This window comes from Aotus nancymaae, unplaced genomic scaffold, assembly GCF_030222135.1.
Source record: "Aotus nancymaae isolate 86718 unplaced genomic scaffold, 86718_ANA_hifiasm-v0.15.2.pri h1tg000108l, whole genome shotgun sequence".
Taxonomy (NCBI): Eukaryota; Metazoa; Chordata; class Mammalia; order Primates; family Aotidae; genus Aotus; species Aotus nancymaae.
Window position 1 is genome coordinate 2,046,211 of NW_026988523.1, and position 26,307 is coordinate 2,072,517.

The 26,307-nt window shown below is 42.0% G+C and overlaps 1 protein-coding gene and 1 long non-coding RNA gene across 2 annotated transcripts in view; both read right to left on the reverse strand.

Annotated features, from left to right (window-relative positions):
* The window catches only part of LOC105711766 (uncharacterized), a 157,034-nt gene extending 155,505 nt beyond the window's left edge, over positions 1-1,529 (reverse strand). The window contains exon 1 of the long non-coding RNA XR_001106143.3: positions 1,311-1,529. This is a non-coding gene — a long non-coding RNA (uncharacterized LOC105711766). The remainder of the gene's footprint in view (positions 1-1,310) is intronic.
* A 1,460-nt stretch (positions 1,530-2,989) lies between these two features.
* Positions 2,990-26,307, reverse strand: part of DPT (dermatopontin) — a 30,130-nt gene continuing 6,812 nt past the window's right edge. Inside the window, exons 2-4 of the mRNA XM_012444636.3 lie at positions 20,082-20,207; positions 7,049-7,156; positions 2,990-4,107 (exon numbers count right to left, since the gene is read on the reverse strand). Of these exons, the coding sequence (XP_012300059.1) occupies positions 4,041-4,107; positions 7,049-7,156; positions 20,082-20,207 (301 nt within the window). The 3' untranslated portion in view covers positions 2,990-4,040. The remainder of the gene's footprint in view (positions 4,108-7,048; positions 7,157-20,081; positions 20,208-26,307) is intronic.

Here is a 26,307-nt window from a genome sequence, read left to right on the forward strand (position 1 = left end):
TTTCACCAATTCTGGATCCCAAGTTGATAACCAGGTTCAGATACCACTCCTTAATAATGTGGTTCAATTAAACAGAAGTGGTTTAATTAAAACTCATTGAGACTTTAAAAGGGAGTGGATGCCATTGACTATGTGGTCTCTGTTCTGTTGGCCACCATGATGTGAACAACTGTTTAGCCATGGACTATATTGAGAAACATTTTCTCTGATTGAGAAGAGCCAAGTAGGCTTGGAGCTAGCTCCAAGCTTGGACCAGCTTGGTCCAAGCTAGAGACCAGTTTGGACCAGCTAGAGAGACATAAATCCTTGATTTTCTGGTGAAAAAGAACATTTTTTAAAGACAGAAATGTGTGGAATTTGTTGTTGCTGTTTTTGAGATTACGGGGACTGAATATCAGATCTGTTTAAGCTTTTGTGAGGACTAACGCTTTTGTGAGAATAAATTTTTCTGAAGGAACTTACAAAAGTGTTACTTCCTTGTCTGGGTTAAAGCAGTCAAGCATGAAGACATACATACGGATGAAGGGCCAGGCTGGAGAGAGAACTCCTCCAGGCCATCTGAGTTCCAGGTAGATAGAATAAATTACAACTAACATGCACAAATAGTAGAATGCCTTATGGTACTGATGGGAGTGACCAATCTCTCTTTAGGGCACTATCCTGCATGTTGGACCTCCCAGACCCCCTTGGTAAGGTCGGTATTTCCTGGAGAACCCGTCTCAAACCCATACCTTATTTTATGCCTTCCATCATATCGTTTCCATTGCCTTACCTGCCACCATCCCCTTCCTATCCTGACTTCTCACCACCTTCTGTTGAAATGCCGCCTGCCCTTGACTTATCAAACTGTACTGTCATGGTTTGTTTGCTTCTCTAACTCCTTTAGTTTATAATTCTCCAGAATGCAGGAACTGTGCCTAGTGAAACAGTTGGTATATAATAAACACTTCATAATATATTGATTCAGTTACTGAAGCAAACTTACATCCCACTTGTTCAATAAATGTGTCCTATTATTGACCTCTACTAAAATCCAACTTACCTGAGGAATTTTATTTCTAATATATACTAACACTGTTTTCTTCTCTGACTACATTTATTGGGTACTTATTATGTACAAGACACTGTGTGATCCATTTAATTCTTATAGTAACCTTGTGACGTAAGTACTATGATTCTGTCTACAGGTAAGGAAACGGAGTCTCAGGAAACATAGATGACTTGGCCAAGGTCGTAAAGCTGGGAAGTGACAGGACCACGATCTTTGCCCAGGAAGTCTGATGTCAGAGCCCACCGTCTTTTCCACTCACCTCAGAAGTCCTGCTTGTCCTTCACGGCTAAGCATGGACTCAGCTTCCTCAGGAAACTTTCTTGCAGTCACTGTCATTGTCTATCTTCTCATCTCGTCATTAGACTGAAGACCTGTGAGGCAGCAACAGTGTCTCTCTTCCTTCTGTCATCTCACTGTATGTGGCCAGCATCTTGTAAAGTTGTTTGGAAAGGGATTCCTACCTGTGCTGGGCAGATGAGGGAAAGGAAGCTTGGGGATTTGTCTAATCTTACACAGCCACCCTCTGTTGGAGCCAGCAGTAGGCCCCAGGTTATCATCTCTAGTTCCAGGCGCCTTTCCTGGAAGAAAATGCCTTAGAAAATCCCTTTATAAACAATTCAGGAGGTGATAGAGTAACTGCAAGAAACCACAATGGTTACCTAGGTAAATGTCCTCATTTGAAACAGTAGGCCTAGAAAGGAGAGGTGACTTATCCACGACTGTGGAGCAAGTTAGTAGAAAGATTAGAGCAATGAAAGAACAGAGAACAAAACTTGCAGTTACCAGATCTGGGATTTAGTCCTCACTCTGACACTTAGTTCTTCCCGAATGACCTATAATATAAAGGATAATTATTCAGATTCAAACCGAGTTGACAGTGTCTTTCCTGTCATTGTCCTTAGCCTATCTATATGCAAAGAATAGTTTTCTTTTTAGTAAAAACTCCTTTTATTCTGTTTGGCACAGGCACTTCTTAGTGAATTGCTTTAAAGTTGTTGTTGTTGTTTTTCTTGACTTCTGTTCTCTTGTGGTCTCCTGGCTTCTCCCTGCTGCAGCCTCTCCACCCCCCAGCCATGCTCTCTGCACCCTCCCATCTCCCCATCCTGTCACCAGCCTTTTGTTTTCTTCCTGGATGCCAAGTCAGCCAATCAACATTGCTTGCCTCCTTTCCTGCTGTGCTCCACACACTCAACTAAGGCCATTTCCTGGTTGCCATCCTGAACCAGGCTGCAATTGCTAAAATATTAATGGCTCCCTTTGTGAAAAATAACACTGGAGCTTCTTATTATAAATTAAAATTGCCAGAGAGGCAGAAACAATGACACGGAGGAAATAAAGCTAAAGTCTAATATGAAGGAGTGTTCTAGAGTTAAGGCAGGAGAAGACATCCTTAGCCCCGCCTTCCCCATCACGATGCTGGGATCCTGCAGTGGGAAACGCTATCACCATTGCCTGAGAGTCACCATCCTGACCACCTAGATAAGGTGTATGTCAGGGTAGGTGACCCCTGTGGTTTTGCCTGGCTGGCTTTTCTTCTGGGTCGACTGGGAGAGAGGATAAGGGAAGAGCAGCGTGGATCAGAAAAAAAAAAAAAGGCAAACTGCTATGTGGATAAAGAAAAGGGGCTTCCTGTGGTTAAAAATTCATGTGACTTCTTGGGATGAGGAAGGTTGAAGGATGCTGAGAAAAGATCAGGTTGGACTCAAAGGCCAAGAAATGTGATTCCTTCCTTTGTTTAATCTTAAGTAAAGCATTTAGCACTTTATGTTTTAATTATCTGATTCCCCAACCACACTTGTCATTGTCATCATTGCATTCCTGGGGCCTTGCATGGTTCTTGGCACAAACCACGATGCTAACCAGTATTTTCAGAATGAATGGATAAATAATCAGAAAGGGAAGGGGTAGGGAGCAAAAACTGACCCTGAATATTTTCAGCACAGTGAACGTTAATATTTTTATTTCTTTTGTAATAAAGAGTACAAAGGGTTGGGAGCAGAGACATCACAGGAGGAGGAAGGACAGCGCCATCTCTGCAGAAGAACCCCTGAGCCAGCACAGAAGGAAAGTGGACCCCCAGGGCAGCCTTTCCTACCAAGAACATCAGGCCCAATCCAGGAGAGTTTGCCAGTAGCTCGTCTGCCAGCCTTCCTAGGAACCCTGGGCATGCCTCTAGGTGCCAGTGACTCAAACTCCTTTTCCACTTCCCAGTTCAACCTGGCCACTCTCATCCCCACAAGTTCCCAATCTGAGTCCCATTCTCTGACCTTTCTCTGCTTTCTTGTTTTTATCTTAGTTGAGATTGATCCTCACAGGTTCCCCTGGCCCCCGCACTCATTTTCATTAGAGGGTATACTAACGTTTGTCTTCTAATTCAGGAAATCCTTCCAACCCTGTTTTCAGCTCTGCCCCCAAACCCTTCCACCTTCCCATTTCGCTTTCCAGTCTCCTCACTCCCGGAGCAAAGAGCTGTGCACTTGGACTTCTAAGCATGCATGGCTCATATGGAGCAGGGGATTGGGAAGATGTCCCTCAGGGCAGAAAGCCTGCTTTTGGTGAGGACCCTACGTATCATTCAGACTGGCAGAGCAGTAGAGAACCTTCACTGCGCCTCTCCTCCAGCTCTGCCTCTGCTCTCCACTACGCTGAATCCAGTAAAAGCGGTAGCCTGGCTGCAGCGGGTGCTCCAGGAGCCTGGCTGTAAGCATGCGTACTGTCTATGTGGTCTGCAAGGAAGCCATCGTCAGTCATATAAAGCAGCTGCTATGGAACGTGTGAAAAGTGAGAAACACGATTTAATTGTGGATTTTATTATAAGTGTGATACTAGTCAGAAAGGCCCAGGAAGCTGGCATTGCAGCTACCAGCGCAGGGAGAAGGAAAGAGAGCAGCAGAAACAGCTATAGGAGATCCAACTGATGTTAACATATGTGGACACCCTCCGGTCTCCTGGCCCCTTTCCTTTCACCCAGACTTGGTATGTGGCAAATCTAAACATTTGCAAATTCACAGTCGTAATCAGTCATCCGGCACATTATGAACTTCCACTGGCGATCCCTGTGGGAGGGAGAGTCAGAAAATGAACATCAGCGAGAAAGGACATGGCAGGAAGAGTCACTGCTGGGGAAACAGCAGCAGAGAACATGTGGAGGACCTGGGAACTGAAGGGACACTTCACTTCACTTTCCTCTTAGAAGACATCTTTATGCAGCTGCTCAAGAACCCACAAATCTGTGAGTTCAGGTCACCCTTGAAGGTGACTAACTAGGTCACTGGCTGTGCGGAGGCCTCTGTTCATCACTGGTGGTCAGCTCACCCCTGCTGCCTCCTAAAAGTACCTCAAGGACCCATGGGTTAACAGCTTGGAATAAAAGCATGTATTTAATGTAATCTCCATTTCATTGTAAAGAATCTTGTTTTAGGTCAGGCGTGGTGGCTTACGCCTATAATCCCAGCACTTTGGGAGCCTGAGGTGGGCAGATTGCTTGAGGGTAGGATTTCGATTGAGATCAGTCTGGCCAACATAGGAAATCCCAACTCCACAAAAAAATAGAAAATATTAGCTGGGTGTGGTGGTGCATGCCTGTAGTCCCAGCTACTTTGGAGGCTGAGGCGGAAGGATTGCTGGAGCCTGGGAGGTCAAGGCTGCAGTGAACCGAGATGGTGATACTGCACTCCAGCCTGGGCAACAGAGTGAGATCCAGTCAAAAAAGAAAGAAAGAAAGAAAGAAAGAAAAAGGCTGGGCACGGTGGCTCACATCTGTAATCCCAGCACTTTGGGAGGCCAAGGCAGGTGGACTATGAGGTCAGAAGATCAAGACCATCCTAGCTAACATGGTGAAACCCTATCTCCACTAAAAAATACAAAAAAATTAGCCAGGCATGGTGGCATGTGCCTGTAGTCCCCGCTACTCAGAAAGCTGAGGCAGGAGAATCGCTTGAGCCCAGGAGCCGGAGGTTGTAGTGAGCCGAGATCTTGCCATTGTCTCCGGCCTGGGCAACAGAATGAGACTCCATCTCAAAAAGAAAAAAAGAAAAGGAATCTTGTTTTAAAAAGTCCATCCACTTTCCCACCGACTCTGAGCACTTACTGAATGCTGAGTGCTCAGCACACACTGGGCTCTGTGCTATGCATGTGTTTCCCTTCAGAAAACACTGCTACAGCGGAATGAAAGAATCTCCTAAATTAAAAAAGAAAATAGTTGCCATTCTGGCATCACAAGAATTGTTATGAATTGCCTATGTGTTTAAGTGGTTGGGGATGGGAAGAGTGTACATAGCATTACTAAATTTTGAAAAATGTGGTGTGGATACATTTCAAGGAATGTTCTTTGCTCAGGGCAAACTTATGTTCTTTATTCATCCATTTGAGAGAAATGTATTGAGTGCCTACATTGCATGACACTCCTGTGGTCTAGTATCGTTGAACTGTGATCATGATAATTGTAGCCTCCAATGTATCTGGCATCGCACCAGAGGCTTCACATGTTTTCTCATTGTTTCCTCACAACAATTCATTGTTTAGGTGAAGAAGCAGGCTCAGAGAAATAATTAACTTGCTTTACAGTAGAACTAGTCATAGCTGACAGTTTCACATTCCAAGTTTATTGGGCTCAAATCTTAGACTTTCTCTTAAACCACACCGTCTTCCTAACTAGGTAATCTTAAGCCCAGCAGAACACATGACTGCCATGCTCTTTGCAAAGTCCTGATAAAGGGGAAAAAATAAAGACTTTTTGCATATTTAATTATGCAAATCATTTCAAAGCTCAGTGGGGTCCTTTACAAACTTATCATCTATCTCCCTTTTCAATCTGCAAGGCCTCTTTCAACAATTTATCCTAAACGCTATGACTAACAAGGCCTCCATCCAGCTTCTACACTGGAAAATGGGGTTGATTGCTCTCAGTGCTAGGAAGTAGGGCTCACTCTACTCAAACAGCCTAAGGCAGGCTTTCCCATTCTGTCTGTTGCTCCAGGTCGTTTGTTTAGAACAACTGGGTATAGAGTCCCTCAACGCAAATCTGGGAGATCAACTTGAGGCCCTGGGTGATATTTTGATTTCTGCAATTGTTAAAAGAGGTCATAGCTTGTTTTAGAAGGAAATTAGAAAATTGGTGGCATGTGGGTTTACCAAATGACTGCAGCCAGGTCTTATTTATCTGTATATCAACAAACACAGATAACAAGATCTTATGATCAGGCATTCAAACTACTCTTTTAAAAGGCTATTAATTGATGCTCAGCAAAACTCAGACTTGGTCCCATGAAGACCAAATGATCCCACCAGGTTCAGTGGCTGATTTTACTCCAGGATGGCAGGGGCAAATCTGCTCCCCCAGGGAATACTTGGCAATGTCTGCAAATACTTCTGGTTGTCACAACTCGGGGTGGGGTGCTGGTGGCATCTAGTGGGTAGGCTAAACAACTAGAATGCAAAGGACAGACCCTGAAACAATGAAATATCTGGCCCCAGATGTCAATAGCGCACAGATGGAAAAACTGCATTCTCCAATCCCTTTTCCTTCTCTTCTCTCTTCTTTCCTAAAACCCAAAGTGTGGATCATAGAGGCACGGGGTTGAAGGGGGTCCATTTTGACAATAGGCACTCCTCTAACCATATTAGCTTTATCCTCCTGATGTTTCACAAGGCAAAGTGCTCTTTGAAATTGAGTGAGGGGAAAAGCTTCGACCATCAAGGGATACCAAGTTTAGGACTCTCTCCTCTTGATCGGGCTGGATTCTACCCTCGTCTCCAAGGTGAACAGCTCCATGAGGTGAGCTCATGAGAACAGCTCACTTCCCACTGCCTCCCGTTGTCCGGACAAACCTGCAGTTAATCCTTGACCAGTTAGGAAACTAAAATAAGGAAAACCTCAGGTCAAAGTTCTTGCAGAAATACATATGCATGTACGAAATCTGCATTTGTATTCCAAGTATACACATGGAATACAGATTTATACTCCCTAGCCTATGGCGAAGGGGCTATCCTTCTCACCTTTCCACTGCAGAGAAAGTGGTGGTTGCTCCTCGGATATAGTAATCATAATTGTAGGAAATCATGTCCATTTCCTCACCATAGTGACCTGGATATTCTGTTGTCAGCCTATGCAGGGAGAACAAAAGGTTAGAGAAAAATAAAACACATGATTATTGCTGGGAGCAAACAGAAGACATACTATGAAGAAGAGATGAAGTTTGAGCATCTTGGCAAATCCAGACTGAAGTTGGATGGCCTCCACTAAACCACTCCAGGCTGTGAGGAAACAGATAGCTCGCCTTCCACTTCTCATCTTCCTTCTCTTGGCCATTAAAATGTACACTGAAAAAGATGTAGATACTTCCCCAGGTTTTGGAGTGATCAGAATAACTTTGGAGTTCTTGATATTGACTAATATCAATATTATTCCTATTCAAATCAACTAAGACAATGTTTTCAAGTTTTAGATGATGACTCATTAGTTGATAACGAAATCAATTTAATTGGCTATGACTAGCTTTAAAACAATAAAATAGAAAAGAAAATATCAAAGCATGCATCACATGTAATAAGGATAAGTTTATGTAAACATTTTGTTTCAAATATATATGTGTGTGTATTTATAAGATGTACATACTGTGATAGTTTAATATATGTTACTTATTGTGAGTTATAATCGACAAAGTGTTAAAAAATTATTTAATTAAAATGCAAGCTCCCCGAAGGTAAAGTTTTTGCCTTGTCCACCATTGTTCATCCAGCACCTAAAACAGGTACATAATAAATATTAGCTGAATAAATATATGGGCCGGGGAGAGTCGATTAATCTCAGTTTCCTGACATGTAGAAGAATAAAGTCTACCTTACAGGTTTTTGGAACTAATAAAAATGAGTGACGAGTGTGCTATACAGTACATGGTAGGTGGTGAATCACCGAGCACTATTTTGTTTCTTCTTCGTCTTCCTTCTTTCCTTTCCCTCTCTCTCAATATAGAGTAAATCCTAGGCCTCAATGATCCATTGTATTCCACTCTGGAATAGGACTAGAATCCCCCAGTTCTCATAAGGGCTTTGCCACCGGGACCTTCAGGACCAAAACAGTCCTTTTACTATGAAATAGTTACTCCAAAGTTTTTGTCCACACCCCAGGAGAGCTTGGAAAACAACTAGTTTTTGAATGTTAATAATTTAATCTGATTTGGGTTTACCAGATCACTGCTAATTAATGCTAGGAAGATCTTCCCCTCTGAAGACTGATGGTGATCTTTCTCCGAGATTGTCATGAAATCATGAAAAGATTGATTTATAAACTGTAAGGGCTTCTAGAAAGATCTCAGTGCACAGATGGAGCAAGATCAATGGTTAGCCCATTCTCTTGGTTCATAATCATTCCTTTTACCCATTATTCCCTAATCCTTGTTCTCTGATTTGACTTTTCCTAAAACATAATTATGTTCTCTCAGGATGCCAAGCCCAATCCAAAGTGGGGTACATGTGTTTTCGCTTAATGTGTTCATGAAGGGAAATAAGACCCTGCTAATCCAGAAGCCTATTTTGTGCTTCTAAAGAGATCCAGAAGCAGGAATTTATCTTTCTAATAAAAAAGTCAGGTAAACGTTCTTTTTTTTTTTTTTTTTTTGAGATTGAGTCTCACTCTGTCACCCAGGCTATTGTGCAATGGTGCACAACCTCGGCTCACTGCAATTTCCACCTCCCGGGTTGAAGCAATTCTCCTACCTCTGTGTAGCTGGGATTACAGGTGTGTGCCACCATGCCCAGCTAATTTTTGTATTTTCTTTTCCATTTATAGTAAACTCATTTTTGACAAAGGTGCCAAGAACATATATTGGGAAAAGACAATCTCTTCAATAAATTGTGCTGGGAAAACTAGATATCCATATTCAAAAGAATGAAACCAAACCCCTATCTCTCATCATATACAAAAATCAAATAAAAATGGATTAAAGACTTTAAGACTTCAAACTATGAAACTAACTAAAAGAAAACGTTGGGGACACTCTCCAGGACATCGGACTGGGCAAAGATTTCTTAATACCCCACAAGCACAGGTAACCAAAGCCAAAATGGACAAATGGGATCACATCAAGTGAAAAAGTTTCCGCACAGCAAAGGAAAGAATCAACAAAGTGAAGAGACAACCGACAGAATCAGAGGTTGTCTCAAAAAACTAAAAATAGAGCTACCATACAATCCAGCAATCTCACTGCTAGGCATAAACCCAAAGGAAAGGAAATTAATTTTTGTATTTTTAGTAGAGACGGAGTTTCACCATCTTGGCCAGGCCAGTCTGGAACTCCTGACTTCAAGTGATCTGGTCACCTCAGACTCCCAAAGTGCTGTGATTGGTTACATGCATGAGCCACCGCATCCAGCATGGTAAATGTCTTATAAGTAGAACTAACAGGGCCTTAGTTGGATCCCACTGATTTATGATCCATGAGAATTCTAACAAGGACTGCACTAAAGTTTACCCAAAGAAAAGGAGGTTTGTTGAGAATGTGAATAATGCAAATTAGAATTATAAGAGGTTGTGTGTGTGTGTGTGTGTGTGTGTGTGTTTTCCTTACTTCAGGGAACAAAAAATATTTTCTAAAACTTTTGAAGCAGTCTTGGATACATGTGTAAAAGTTAATTACCTTTTTTTTTTTTTTTTTTTTTTTTTGCTAAGGCAGAATCTACATATAGCAACACTGCATTAGGCCAAATCCGATTGCCAGAAGTATTCGGAAATTATGAGGCTAAATTTTTATTTTTTAATTTTTTACTGACCACTCTGATCTGTCTTCAGAATACTTGGATAAACACCATGGAATAAAGAGAAAAAGAAAAGCTTACCTTTAAAAAAAATTCAGAAGTTTTAAGCTTCAAAGAAGGAAAATGTTATTTTATAATTTCTTTAACTACAATTCTCTATTGCGTCATTTTTGGTAATGACCAGACATAAGACCCCTGTCTAACTAGACAGTTTGTCTGAGAAGCCTCTTTGTAGGGGACTGCTGTCCAGTGAATTTCTAGAATCTGCTAAAGAAGGTGCGTGATCATTGGCACATTTTCACCTTGGTCCCAGACAGGTTTTGTTTTGTTGGACTTTCAGCTGTTGTTATTTTGTCTTGTTTTTGTTATAATACCATGGGATTGAGTTTAGATTGTCTTAGAGAATCCTGGGTTAAGGAGGACAGGGAAGGAGGCTGGATATTGATGGAAATCTCTCCTACTTTATGAAATAAAAAATACCAAGGGAGAAATGACCCAAATCACTGGCACAAAGTGAACCTCCCAAACACCATCCACAACAAGAACTGTTATGTCAACGTGACCCAGGATTCTGTAGTCTGTATTTCCAAACCAGATATATGTGGGTGCATTCAATTCTTGACATCACGTGTGTGCGCGGACACACACACACAGTGTCCTAATAAATGAAAGCCTCAGTAATAGTTTCTTAGAGAGAAAAAATAATTTAAATTTTCAGAACTATACACTGAGACAGAGGATAGGGACTTGTCAGGAAATTAAAAGAGGCTACAAAGAAGCAGAATGATCAGGGTTTCTAAGCTGTGACATTGAGCTTTGCGAGTGTGGGTGGCGGAAGAGTTCAGTGTGGTTTCAGCTTCCTTGTGAATTACTAGGTCACTTTAAGCAGCTTTTGGGCAAAAAACACTTCATACTGAGCATGGTCATACATTTCTAGACCAATTAAAACAACCAAACAAACCTTCAGCGTGGCAAGATGAAGAAGAGCACAGGTCAGGAAGATGCCTTTATCGAAATAAGTCTATTTTTCAAATATTTCTATGGGAAGGCTTATTTTCTCCTTTCCCCTAAAGTAGAGTTTGAATAGATTTACTCAATTTTAGATTATTCAACTTTTAATAAAAGCTACTGGTAGGTATGTGGGGTGTGTGTGTGTGTGTGTGTGTGTGTGTGTGTGTGTATTTCTCCTGTCGCTTTTGGATGAATAACTCTTGTGGTACAATTTCTCACTTTGCAACACTTTTTCTGCCGTCAAGATGACAGACAGAGAGTTGTTCCAAAGCTAAGTAAAAACTTGATAACATGAAGCCACTTTTACAACTCTTGTGTCAGCTGAGGCTGATGGGAAAAAATTAAATAATATCTTAGTTATAAGCTGAAGGAATCAGTCTGAACTGAAGAGAATTTTAAGATTGAAAAGGATTTTTCTCATCTAAGATTCTTGAAGCACTAAAATTATCAACAGATCCAACTAGACTCAATGAAAGTTTGCTGGTCAGTACAGTATCACAGACCGAGCTGCTGCTGACAGATGTCTTGGCTCCTTTGCCACGAGAATAGACATGTCGCATAGCTGAGCCCAGATACATGCTCGCACATCCATTTTAGAAAGGGAAATAGAGATACAATCTAGTTATATACAGTGGCCAATTTTATTCATTGTCAGAGGTTTGGTTGAGAACTAATTAAGCTTTTAATAGTTAAAGATTTTCAATCTATTCCCCGACCACCACTTTATAGTGGTGCAGCATAAGGTTTTGTGAAAAACCACCTCTATGAGACATTATTCAGAACTAGACACTTTTCTTCTGTGAAAGTCAAACTTCGTAGCACTGAGGTGTGTTTGTTACAGCCATTTTACTAGGGGGAATTAGGACAACTGGATTACTTGATGTTACCAGGAAGTTCCTTTTTCAGGACTTTCCCTCCTATTGCTGTGCACATGAACACAGATGCAGCTACATCTCATGGCTCTGTAGCAACTATCAGATCCCAACCTTGTCCCACTTTGTGGGGACACCAGAAAAGCACATGCCACAGACTCCCTACCATAAAAACTGGAAGAAAACCCCAGCATTTACAGATGAACAGCTCAAAATGGGTACCTGAGGAAGCCATACTTCAGCTTTTAAAAAAATAAGAATAAAATTAGGATGTCTTCCAAATGATCTTTTATGGCTCGGCTCATGCTCAAACAACATTTTAGAGAAGCTTCTACTGTTCATTCAATATTGAATTTTGTTTTTCTCCTATTTCTCCATCACTCAATTAGCACCTTACTTTAAATATCCTATTCTAATGTCTGGTGACATGTCAGCTGATATGGTTTGGCTGTGTCCTCACCCAAATCTCATTGTTAATTCCCACATGTTGAGAGAGGTACCCACTGGGAGGTAATTGAATCATGGGGCAGGTCTTTCCTGTGTTGTTCTCATAATAGTGAATAAGTCTCATAAAAACTGATGGTTTTAAAAATGGGAGTGTCCATAAACAAGCTCTCTTTTTGCCTGCTGCCATCCACGTAAGATGTGACTTGCTCTGCCTTACCTTCCGCCATGATTGTGAGGCTTCCCCAGCCACGTGGAACTGTGACTTATCCATTAAACCGCTTTCTTTTGTAAATTGCCCAGTCTCAGGTATGTCTTTATCAGCAGCATGAAAATGGACTAATACATCAGCACTATATAGTTAGCATTTGATTAAAATGATAGAATGCTGTGTAACACCATGATGGCCAATATAGTGAGCTCTTTGAGGGATCATTGGTGCATGGCATCAAATATACTTTTATGATCTGGTTCACAGGTGGGTTTGGAAAAGAAACTCAACATTTGTGGATTTGATGTGTTTTAAGGTTGGCTTACATTCTATATTCAGCTAAAAAGATGTCCCTTTCCGACAGGCAACTCATTGAGAAATTTATTAAATAAAGCCAGTCTGTTCATGATCAATCCTCTTGTATAATGCTTTTCCAGCAAGATATAAGGAATTAACATATTTCAGATTAGTTTAGTTTGTTTTTATTAGGAGCTACGTCAGATCCTCTTTGAATTAGTTTTGCAAAGACAGAAAAAATAAACCCTAAATGGAGTTGTGTATAAAGGAAAACACCCACAAAAAAACAATCCTCTGACTTCTTTTCACAAGAGCTGGGGGTTGGCCAAATGGGACCTCCGTAGTCACCCAAGTGCCCTTCTCTGCATGGAAAACCTGAACCCTGGGGTTCTGGGGTGTGAGAAATAAAAACAAATGTCCATGTGTATCCTCTTGCGGCATCTTGGGACTTTATATTTCAAACACTTCAGACATGTATCACAACACAAGGGAACAACAGTTCTAGGGATGTCTGTGGCGTAAATTAGTAAAGTCCCTGAACACTTTCCAAATTGCTCTCTTGGAACTGAGTTTCTAACTCACTGTCCAAGCCCAGGGCCAGTTAGCAAGCACATTCGCTTTGACTCGTGTTGATTTTCATTAGCCACATTACGTGGTGGTTCACCCTGGGTCTGCACATCTGTAGGGGCTATTCCACCTTCAACAGCTGCCCTCCGATTAGACTAGCTTTATTCTCTGTTTTCTACCAGATGCCTACTGTGCCATTATGTAATGCTTCACCTGTAGAAGTCTTATTCCTCGTCTAGAGACAGCTCAGTACTATGCGAGGAGCATGGGATTTAGAGGCAGATAGACCTGTTTGAGTCAAGTTTGAAACTATGAAGGAAGCCACAACTTCTGTGGCTCAGTTCTCTCATCTGTATGATAGTATCACAATTTTTGTGTATGAGGATTAAATGCACTAACACATGAACACAGGGCAAGTGTCAATAAATATTATTATCATCATTACCATTATTAGGATTTCAACCAAAGCCAATGAATTTTTATTATTTCATATCCATTCACATTCATTGACTGATTAAGTGAATTAATTATTAACAGAAGTAAGAATGATTACCTCTAGAATCTATTATAGTAGAGGGAAGCAGACTAGATAGAATAAAGCATCAGATTTGGTTTGTAACTGAGAGGTTTACTTTGTTCTAAGTAGCTAGCCTTGGGTTAACCAATACTTAGCCAGACACATGTATGATATTTCGCTTTTGGAGTCTGAACATAGGGAGGGAGGGATCACCTATATGCAGGCAGCAAATACAGTCGCTATGCTTTGGCTCTGTGTGTCACACAAATCTCACCTTGAACTGTGGTTTCCATAATCCCCACCTGTCATGGGAGGGAACCAGCGGGAAATAATTTAATCACAGGGGTAGTTACCCTCATGCTGTTCTCATGACCGTGAGTGAGTTCTCACAAGATCTGATGGTTTTATAAGGGACCTTTCCCCCTTTTGCATAGCACTTTTTCCTGCCATCATGTGAAGGGCATGTTTGCTTACCCTTCTGCCATGACTATAAGTTTCCTGAGGCCTCCCCAACCCTGTGGAACTGTGAGTCAATGAAACCTCTTTCCTTTATAAATTATCCAGTCTTGGGTATGTCTTTATTAGTAGTGTGAGAATGGACTAATACAACAGTCATCAGTAGCATCTGCAGGGATTGATTCCAGGACCCTCATGGATACCAAAATCTGCAGAAACTCAAGTCCCTTGAGTTTGATATAAAATGGTGTAGCATTTGCATATAACCTATGAATATCGTCCTGTCTACTTTAAATCACCTCTAAATTACTTATAATACCTAAATTAATGTAAACGCTATGTGAATAGTTATTATACTGTGTGGTTTTCTGTTTGTATCATATTTATTGTTGTATTTTTATTTTTATTTTTCCGAATATTTTTGATTCAAAGTTGGCTGAATCCTTGGATAGGGAACCCCCAAATGTGGAGTGCCAACGGTACATGTCTACGTTTTAAATATGGCACAGTAATTATGAAAACCACTCCAGCTGATGAAAGGGATGATTTATTTTGCTCAAGTCCAGAGAGGCTGCTGTCTGCCAGAATGAGTGCTATGTATATCAGGCAATGCAAGGCAATGGTTTTAGTAGGGCACAAAGCATCTAAACCCAATACAAGTTCCATTAAATTGTGACATCAAGTCCAATTTTCTCAAAACATAATTATATCCATCTTTATAATAATAGCTTTCAGCTTGCACAGAGGACCTGCATGGAAGTTACTCTTCTTACTGGGCCTCTGGGAGCTGAATTGCAGGAAGCTGTTTGGGCACAGGTGGCATATGACAGGCACAGTAAAGCAGGGGCCTGTGAAATTGTTCCTGTCCCTGAAACAGCATTACGGGAGTGGGCATGCAAGCACTCCCTATCTTGTATTAACATCTGAACAATAAGGCTAGGAATCAAATTTGACTGGGTGCTTTGCGGTGGAAGAGATAAGAATGTTCTAATCAACTGATTTTGTTGTTAATGAGAACTATACAGCAATTAAGAAAAAGCACTCTCTGGCTTATGACTTGCACACACAGAGAGGGGAAATAGGCAGCGGAGAATGCAAAGTCTGAGAGACAGACTATCAGGGTTGAAGAAAAAAGGTCATCTGAATGGATGCATTATTCTGTGGTCAAAACATATTATCCAATGAACCTAATGAAAGGCCATGAGTCTGGAGAAGAACCATTTAGAAAAGAATATAATTCACAACCATCATTTTCTGGGACACAGAGTCTCCGCTGGACACTAACAGTCTGGTGTGCAGCCTGCAGCAGCTGAGCTGTTTGGAGAAGGGAGCCTGTAACAAACAATGTCTAAAAGGTTGTGGCAACTTCTGTGACATGTGTGTGTGGTTTGCAGACCACTGGACTAAGAATTAGAATTCTCATATCTAAATAAATATCTGTAAAATTCACATATTCATTCCATCCGGTGGAGACCATTTCATAACGGCATGTCCACATCTATCAGGAATTTGCTTTCTTGCCAGAGTCCAGTGAGGCTACAGTATCCATCAGAAACTGCACAAGCTGAAATGAGAGCAGCACCTTGGTTCCCACCAAACAAATACATCCCACACTCATTTGGGAGTTGGTTGGATGATTTGTTTTTTCCAGCCCAAAGTGATGATATTTTTGAATCCTTAAATGCTCACAAACACAGGCACTAGATGCTCACTTAGCTAGTTCATACAGTGTCAGGCTCTGTGCTGCAGAATGGCTTGCAAAGAGGGAAGGGAAAAAATGTCGTTCCCACCCACATGGGTCCAGTTCCCTGGGAGGTAATTCAAGCTAATTAAAGTCACGTAAGGAAGGTTTCAGATAAGAGGGTTATCAGCATTTCACTGTGGGAAGGTGCAGGGAAAACAGTTCTCACTTCACTCTGTAGAACTGTTAAGAGGATCAAATAAAATAACGTACATGAAAGAAGTCTTTGTCAACTACAAAACATCGTCACATCAATGTCGGGTTTCACCATTGCTACTGTTCCTAGGGGCTTGCAACATTCAGTTACTCTTATTAAGAATCCATTTTGTGCTAGGCAATGTGCTGAAAATGTTGAAGAAATAAGACCTAATTTATGCCCTGGAGGCATTAAGAAAGACATATAACATCATGACTCAGGCAATTTAAAGATGCCACTAAAATGTCTAGACACAGCAGCGGGATGGTGAGTCATACACTGTGTACCATGGTGCATTCTTGAAACTCGTTCTGCTGCTTCTCCAATGCTTTCTTTGAAAAAAAAAAATACCATTTTATTTGGTGACCGTGATAGCTCTCAGCTCCAACACCATGCCATCAGAAATAGAACTAGCCAGGTGGAACCATGCCTTAGTGGGACTTGTTTCAAAGTTGACTTATCATGTCTTTCTGAGTAATTCTCTCTGCTTTCCCTCATTTTGGCTCTACAGACCAGCAGAAACTTGTCTGGATGGTAGGATGGGGTAAGGAAGGGTGAAGGGTGTGCAGGTAGGGGTGGGTCGGGGTGGGAAAGTCATTGCAGATCAAGGCTTTGGGTTAACTTTGCCAGCAGAGACATGAATATTTCCAGCAACTCAAAATTGCTCATCTTTATCTGTCAGTCTTTCACGCTGAGACTTTGTTCCTACATATATGTCTATATGATCATTACATTTTTAGCATCTTAGCTGGTGAATTGCATCTAAGGGAGCTTGAGAAGTCATTTCTAAAGTATGTGAGAGGAATTGATACTTAACATTTTTGAGGCAGAAGTATCCCAGAACCAGTCTCCAGGTGACCACTGGAAATCTGGGGCATCATTAAAACAACAGATTTTTTGTTCAAAAACAAAGACTTGTCTTTTTCAGATCTCAGCATTCAAATAAACAGGATAAACTTCAAGAAGCCATGCTCAGTGAGTTAACACAGATCACAGAGATCCATGGAATACGGGAATTCTGGGAAGATTTTGATGTTTACCTCTTTCTCTCACACTTAGCTTCGTCCACCCCTACCTCTACTGTTTGACAACTTTTCTAAAACCAGTGAGCCTTGGTTCCTTACCTACCCGATCACCCAAAGCCTTGAGGCCCAAGTTCACTCCCTGTTGTTCTGTTTGGGCAGGAGCCAGCCAGCCATGATAGCATGGCTACAGATAGAGCAGGCTTTCCCACTCATCTCTGCAGAGACCTCAGGCCTTGCTGTGATGAGGAATGTTGCTGCCTCAGCTTACTCCTCTCTGCCTGGGGAAGAATGAGTTAGTACCCCCAATAACAGACTGTCCAACTGGTCAAGTGTCTTGTTCTTGTGCATAACCATCCCTCTCTCAAGTTCTACTTCCTGCAATGACCTGACACCTGCCAGGTTGTTCCTGGGTAGACTTTGCCTTTGAATGTCCTGTTAGTTGGTGAGGAAGCTGGTCTCTCCTGCATCTGGGAGGGTGAAGGGGACTCTGCTTCAAGACAGGTCAGCTCTGTGTGATCATAGACAGTGGCAAGGCCAGGAATATATTATCTTATCTGATGCTCATAACGAAAAGTAGGCTGAAGTCATTCCTTCATCCAAACAAATTCTGTGTGCCTGGCATTATTTATAGGGCTCGGCATATGTCAGTACAAAGATCTCTGCTTGTGTAGAGCTTATATTCTAGGCAGAAGTGGAGGGATGGAGGAGATTACAAAAAATTTTATATTAGAAAATTATATTTTCTGGGCCACTTCACCTTATTATATACACCCTCCAGCGGTATTAATGTGGACATTTGTTCAACAGTTGTTAAGAAGACACTATGTTCTAAGCACTAAGCTGGGCATTGAAAATACGAAGAGCAATAGGTGGCCCCATATCCTCCAGACACTGGCAGTCCAGGTGGAGAGGAGCAACTGTACGCATGTGGTAAAATGGAAAAAGGGCTGTGGCAGACACATCTACAACAGGCAGAGACAGGGCCACCCACACCCAGGCCTCCAGCTGCCCCTAGGCTGCCCATCTTCCCCTTCCTCCCCAGTGTAGCCCAATCAGGGCTGCACCTGCACCTGCTCACTCCTTCTCCTGCTCCTGAACCCACTCCTCTTGACCACCCAGCATACCCCAGCCCTGATGTGTTCCTTTGGAGTCTGACTCAGGGAAAGTTATGCTAACGTAGTAAATGGATTCGCTGACTGATTACTAGTTTTTGCTTGCTCTTTCAGGTACACTATACACATTTTAACTGGCTTTTAATGCCTGGCAACAAAGGGAGGCTGGTTTCCTTCTGAGAAGTGCCATTCTGTTAATAGACCAGGAAGGAGAGACTTGTGGAGGCCAAAATCCTCCCAGTCAAGCTCCTACCTACTCTTCCCTTTCACTGGGGCGCACTAGTCTTTGGAACTTCCTTCATCCTCTCAAAACAGTTCTGGCATTTGGATCATCTTTTGGAAAACTGCCTTTGGAGTTAGGACATTTTTAGCGTTCAAAACAACCTCAAGGATCTTGTAGTCCTGGGAATTTCAACTTATGATCCCGGGGTTCTTGGCAGTGTGTCCACAAATGGCCTTCAGGAAGCTTGAGGACTCTCTGCTAACTTTTTAATAAACATGCTTCAGTGCATTTCCCCCCTTATTGACAAGGTCTATAGTTTTCATCAGAGTCTTAATGATCTTGGAGACTGAAAATAGGTGGTCATCATTTTAGGTGATGTGCTTGAGCCTACAGAGGAGCTACAGAGGGAGGGGAGAAGAGGAAAAGGGAAGGAGAGGAGGGAAGTGAGGAGAGGCCAGCACAGAGGCAAGAACTCAAGTTTCTTTTTGCCCACACAAGTGCTCCTTCCACCTCTCCTACTGCAAGAGACTTTTAGGTCTTTGGTTCAGTACCTGTCCTAGTTGCATCATAAACCTCTGCCAGGCCTGCTCACCTGCTGAGGTGGAGTAAAAACTGATTTATGGAAGCAGTTTTGAAGAACTGGAGGAGGTTTCTGCTTCATCATACAGTGACAAGTGACTTAGAGCTCTGAATTTACTATTGGTCCTTACTTTAAAAAGAAAAACATTAAGCTTTTGGGGCTTTGTATCCTTAGAGATACTGTGTGCCACTGGGTAACTATGAAGTAAGCTGTCTGATTGCAGAGAATAAGCATGACCCAGGAAGCTGTCCTTGAAAGCATTAAACTATAGAGAGATCAATCACTTGAGTGAGCCAACCTTCACATGTTGACACTTCTGGATCCCTTTGCCCAAGGCAGAAATGCCTGTCTTGTTTTCAGACCAAAAAACCTGGGCCAGTTGTGTTACCAACACCCAGTATAAGTCATCAGGGCAAATGACAATATACACATTCTCCTAGTCAATTGGAAGGCTAGGTCAGGAGATATTCGGTATCAGCCCGGGGAGAGGGAAAGGAGCAAAATATCAGAGGCTGGAATTCCAAATAAATCCAGAAAACAGCAGCAGCTTTTTTTTTTTTTTCTGTCTATAACTGTGTACTAGACTCTGACCCATGACAGGATTGGTTTCTCCCAAAGAAGGACTGCAGGAGACTAGGTTTCCAAATAAGCCCTGCAGGCTTGGATGTGATGAGAAGTTAGGGAAAGGAGAACAGCACTGTGATGGGAGTCAGTAGGCCTCAGCTTAAGACTTGGCACCCCACAGAGCAGGTGGGTGACTTTGGGCCAGTCACTACCGGCTCTATGATTCTGTTTCCTTTTCTGCCAAAAGAAGGATGTGGGGGGTTGGATAACCTGAAAGATCCCTCTTGGCACAAACATCCTCCTAAGTCATTCATTCATTCTCGTCCACACGCCAGCACTGCCTTCCGGGTTTGCGTGTGACTCTCACGCTTATCTGAAGCCGGAAACATGGGCCAGAGCACTTCCTAGGTGCCTCTCCCACCCCAGCAGTCCTGAGCGTTTGGCCGGCTGCCAGACTCACCAGCAGGAATATGGGCATCTCTTGCTGTAGCGACAGCAGTAAAACTGCCACTCCCGATCCAGCACTGACTCGAAGTAGCGGCTCTGGAACCCTGCTACCAGCCCATTGTTGGAGCACGTCTGGTACCTGAAGAGAACACAACAACCCCAGGAACCTAAGGACAGTGACACAGACACAGACCCCTTCCCAAGATCCCACTGCCACAGTTACACACTCTTTCTCTGACCCAGGTTCCTAACAATTTATTCCACTTTTACGCAAATAACAGTCTTGTTACATTTGTAGAAATAATATAGCCTCTCTATTATAATTTAAGTGACTCAGAATCTTCTAACTGAAGGAAATGTAGGGAACACTGTGCCTTTATACATTTTTGAATATATATTTAGATGGAGGCATGCATAAATGGGTAGATCTAGAATTTTACAAATTCAAGATTGCATTATTCATGTCATTGAAAATAAAAGATATTATAATTAATTTTGCTGGAATTTAAACTGAAAAGAAGACAAAGAGAAGCACAATATATTGATGAATTTCAAATAAACATTTCTTCTGCTTAAGAGTAGAGCCCTGGAAATTGAACACAAGGATGATCATTCATTCTGCCCCTATGCAGCATGCAAAGCCCAGATGGGTACAGTGATTTGCCCAGGGCAGCCCAGTGGGAAAGCTGGGATCGCACCCCGGGTTCTTGCTACTTTTCCAGGAATCTTTCGACCACCCACAAGACAATAAACTCTACACGGCCAGGGCGTTTTGATCAGAATTCTGTTCCCAGTGGCCACCAGGAATCCTGGCTGTGGAGGCAGTCCTTACAGAGTTTCAACAGGCCAGCTGAATGCCTCGAACTCCCTCTAAAGATCCCTTTCCTGTCCAGGCCGCTTAGTCCTAATACTTCACATATAGTAACCCCTCTGCTCCAATCCACAGACCAGAAAGAATTTTTGCTCTTTCATTCTACCTGTGCTGCTGGTCTTCACAGTGAGAACCTTTCTAATTAACCATTGTCTTGGTTAGAAAGGTATCATGATCCTTGAGGAATCGCCACACTGTCTTCCACAATGGTTGAACTAATTTACATTCCCACTAACAGTGTAAAAGCATTGCTATTTCTTCACAGCCTCGCCAGCATCTATTGGTTCTTGACTTTTTAATAACTGCCATTCTGACCAACTCATTGTGATTTTGATTTGCATTTCTCTAATAATCAGTGGTGTTGAGCTTTTTCTTCATGTTTGTTAGCAGCATGAATGTCTTCTTTTGAGAAGTGTCTGGTCATACATTTGGCCCATTTTTCGATGGGATTGTTTGTTTTTTTCTTGTAAATTTGTTTAAGTTCCTTGTAGATTCTGGATGTTGACCCTGTTTGCAAAAATTTTCTCCCATCCTTCAGGGTGCCTTCACTCTGATGATAGTTTCTTTTGCTGTGCAGATGCTCTTTAGTTTAATTTGATCCCATTTGTCAATTTTAGCTTTTGTTGCAATTACTTTTGGAGTTTTCATTATGAAGTCTTTGCCCATGCCTGTGTCCTGAATGGTATTGCCTAGGTTTTCTGCTAGGGTTTTTATGGTTTTGGTTTACATTTAAGTCTTTAATCCATCTTGAGTTAATTTTTGTATAAGGTGTAAGGAAGGTCCAGTTTCAGTTCTCTGCATGTGGCTGATCTAGCCCCCTTTGTTCTACCATTGCTCACATCTCACTAGCATGCTAACCACTGTGTAAATGCCTGGCACATTTCAGCAAGTTATATGAGTAGAAGGGACTAGGCTCATGGTATGGTGGAAAGGTAGTTTTGTGGGCTGATCTACCAGGATGGTCTATTTTATCCTCATTCCTAGTCATGTGGGTGAGAGGTAATTTCAATATGAATCACTAATAATCATAAGCAAAGCTCATATGTGTCCAAAGAGAGAAGGTTGCTGCAAGCTAGTGCTCTCTGTGACCTATTCTCCTACCATCACTAAAATGCTGCTTTCCTCTAAAATGAAGCCCTTTCAGAACTGAGCCAGGCTGTGGTTTCCATGGAGCTGTTGTTTCATTGTTTTGGCTTGTCTTGTGTACTCAGACCCCTACAAGGGACAGAGCTCTCATTGTGGTAAGTTCCCCTAAGTAAAAATAACTGTAGGAAGATAAGCTGAACTGTTTCAAGGAGTACCAGTTCTGAAGGCAATCCAACTTTCACGAATTCCCTACTGGCTGTTGGCCAGGCTGCTGGCCCCAGTGCCTGTATGGGAAGTGTGTGTCACTTTCTCACACACCACCTTAGATAACTCTGCCCTGTGAAGATTATTTGGACCCTAAAGGCTCAGAGCCTAAGAACATATGGTGAAAGTTAGATAACCAAACATAACCCTCCTCCTCTAGCTTTGGTTTGATTGCCTTCACATTTTGGTAGAGTGAGCCTGCTTGGGAGTTTGGTATGTGAAAGCTTTCCTTCCAGAGCTGGATCTTTGTAGGGGTACCTTTTCACACTGTGGAGAGCAGATGACAGAGTGGCTAAGAGCATTGGCTGTACTGCTAGATGACTTCACTGTTCTTAGCTGTATCATCTGGGTGGGCTTTATGCCCTCTAATAGCCTCAGTTTCCTTGTCTGTAAAATGGGCATAATAACAGCACATATATATTAAAGTTATTGTGAAGACCAAATAAGACAATGCATGTAAAATTCCTGGGAAAGTCTTTTAATGCTTAATAAGTTGCTCATTATGGCATTATACTTACATCCAGTCTACACAGTAGTTATGAGTCTCCTTTGTAAAAGCTGACCCTTGGATCCTGGTCTCCAGTCAGTGAAACACTGATGGATTCATAGCCCCTCCCTGAGCTGCTGTTTCCCTAAAACAAAGCTCAATGAGGCTGGATGTCTTAGCCACCCACTTTGGAGCACAGGTACTTTAGTATGCCTTGCCACTCCCAGGAAGTGGCATTCCATACAGTGTCTGACATTGTTGTCTAGCAAATGTTTAATGGAAAAACAAGGGACCAAATGAGTGACCCGGCTATCTCCCATTATCAGAGGCAGAACTGATTTTTTAAGAGTTCATCACTCAACTCCATGAAGGGCCCTGAAACTCCCTCCAAGTAGTTTCCATGGATCTTGGGTGAGTGATCCCTTTTCTTGCTTTCATCTTCTTCCTGCAGCTCCATGATGATGGGGCAAAATAAATAGAGCTTTGAGCATTCCTCTCACTTTCACTTTTTAACAAAGCTCCTTATTTAACAAATTCAATGAAACCTAATTCACCTAAATTCAATGAAACTTGGATTGCCTTCAGAACTGGTACTCCATGAATTGAGCATTGGCTCAATGCTCTGTTCTGCTTGGAGGAAAACTACGTGGAGGGAGTCTCAGGGCCCCTCATGGATTTGAGTGAAAAGTTCCTAAAAGTCATCAAGACAATGGTGAATTTCCTGGTGCCTTGTATGACATGACACCAGCCCTCAGGAATGGAGAACATCTCCTTAGAGCAGGAGAGCACTGGTACCTGGCTTCCGAGACTGTCTTCTTCCTATCTGAGAAGACATACTTTTTTTCTCACCACCTCTTTGAAGGCTGAGGCTCAATTTTACTTTTAGAAACTGGAGCATTGGTAGCCCTGCTCCATCTGACACTGGAAACTTTCTAGAAGGAAAGCCACAAGGTAATTACTCTCCTCTGAAAACACATTTGTGAATCTATTCTGAGAAAGTGGCCTTTCTGAAAATGATTTATCTCAGGGCCATCACCCTGAAAGCTAAAATGGAAGACCTTCTCCTGTATCTGAAATAGTAAAACACAAAAACGGTGGGGTTCAGGGGAAAGAGGCCTTGTTGAGGAATCGGCAGACATGATTCCTAAAGACCTAGCCCTGGCCTTTACATGCTTTGTGGAGCCTCACCTGAGGCCCTGTGTGGAGTCGGTGATAATGCCTACAAAACTCCTGGCCAAGATAGTAACCATAAGAGCTAGGACCCAAACTCAGAGGTTCATTTGAGGTCAAAGCTCATGTTCATGAGCTCTCAAGGAGTATAAAAAAATCCCTTCGAGATCGTCCCACAGCTCTGATTGGTATGCTGGATGGGACTCCTTTTTGTTTTCTGCATTCCCTACCAAGTCCAAAGCTATCGGAAAGGCAGAATTACAGAGCATCTGCAAGGTGTGTGAGCGTCTGGTTTTGTTGGTAAACCTCTCTATAGAGTTTGAGAAGTTGGACTTGCTAAGAGTTTGGACTTTAGGTGGGGTGGGGATGAGTCAAATGAGGAACAGGGTAGTAGGAAGCAGCACCATCTTGGTCAAGAGCTCTCAAAATTCCATTAAATAGACAATACATGGGCTGGTTGTGCTGGTCTTTTTCTTCCCAGCTTCACAGAATTATAGGTGTTTCAAGGGCTGTTAGCCAATTTCCAACCCCACTGCAGAGATGAACTATGAGAAGTTTTCTCATGATCCAGACTAGTGGCTCACTCCATGTGGCATAGCCTCCTTAACACCCTCAAACTTCTCCCTTCCCCAAAGGTGGATAAGGCCTGAAATTGTACCAAAAGAGTTTTATTTTTTTCTTTTAGAGTAAAGCTTTGATTTTTGTTAATTCTGTTTTCCCCAGAATAACTCTTTGAGTTGCTATCAGGCATTTATAACAGAGTTCACAGAATTTTAGAATGTTCATTAAGTCTTTTGACAAATATTCACTAGAACTTACTCTATACCTGATGCTACACTTGGTCTGGAATCTTTTCAGAAGACTGGTACCGATAAGTAGACACTATGATAATACAGATACTGGAAAAAGTGGACTGGTACTAAAGACAGAGGAGCAGAGGAACAGGAGCGTGGGTGAGGGCGGTGGGGCAGTGAAGCAGCAAAGGGCAGAGACAAACTCAGTTGGAGGCAAGTTTGCCCAGTAAGAGAAGCCTTTAAAGTTCTGGATCTCTCTGCTAATTCCAAACAGAACTGTTCCATGACCCATCTCTCCTCTTCTGCTGATATTTATACCAACTTTTGTAAAATTAGGATGACAGTTCTTAACCTGACCGTACTATGTAAAAAGTAAAGAGATGTTGTATGTCAAGTGTGTAGCACAGAACCTGGCACAACATACATAATTAAAAGGCAGGGGAAGTTGTAGCTATTATTACTATGACGATAAAAATATCTGTAATTTAATAGAATGACAGGCTACATCCTAGTCTCCAACAATCACTTTCAGTAAATATTGGAGCCTACATTAGAAATTGTCAGGATTGAACTCCAACTGGACACTAAGATGAGCCTCAGAAAGCACACATCAGAGCACAAAAGACAATACCAAGCCTCCCTTCCTTCAAGGAGTCTTCCTCCCTTGACAATTCCAAATTATACTAACTTTCCTTCCTTGTGACATGTTGATATCACCATCACACATTTCACCTAACACGTGCTATCACTGAGTAGACTCACGGGGCTACAGTGCCAGTTTTTGAAGGCAAACACTGTACCATTTACTGCTCATCCTCCTGCCACCATGGTGGGGGATATGAACAGTCTCTTTGAACCGTGTTAAGTTGCACACATTCTGCTGTCTTCCTGCCAGCATCTGGGTAAGAGTTCTGCTGTCTTTTCCATGTCCAGGTTTTAAGTCTGCTAGTCTGTCTACAAGGTTTTAACACTGAAGCAGAAATGACTTGCAAAACAGCATCGCTGGACAGAAAGCCCTAGCACAGGAAAGAGGAGAACACCTCTAAAGATACAAATTCCTCAGCCTTCTTTGGAAAAATACAGGCAGGAGAAGCAACCCCAAAGGCCTCTGAGAAGACCTAGATTGTCTTGTGAGATACATTTACGTCCTGAGAGCAATTCTAGGTCATTGAGGGATTGCATGAGCTATGTTAGCATCACAGTAAATTTGATATGAGTTTATAAATATCAATTATAATACTTTTTGACCAAGAGATCCAATGCTATCTCAGTGTCTATTAAAATGTAATAAATATTCAAGACACTCATAATGTACACATAATAGTTATAGACTGTGATTAAATTATATGTTTCAAAAGCAAAATGATATATATCAGAGGCTCTGTAATATAGCAATTTGGTTTTCAACTTAAGCTTTGTAATTTGCCAACTGTATGATATTTGTCTTCCACAGAGTAGTCATGATAAAGTAATAATAAATAACCTTTATCGTGGGCTTACCATGTGCCAGGCATTGTGCTTAGCACTATACATGCATTAATTATTGTAATTATCAGAACAATCCTAT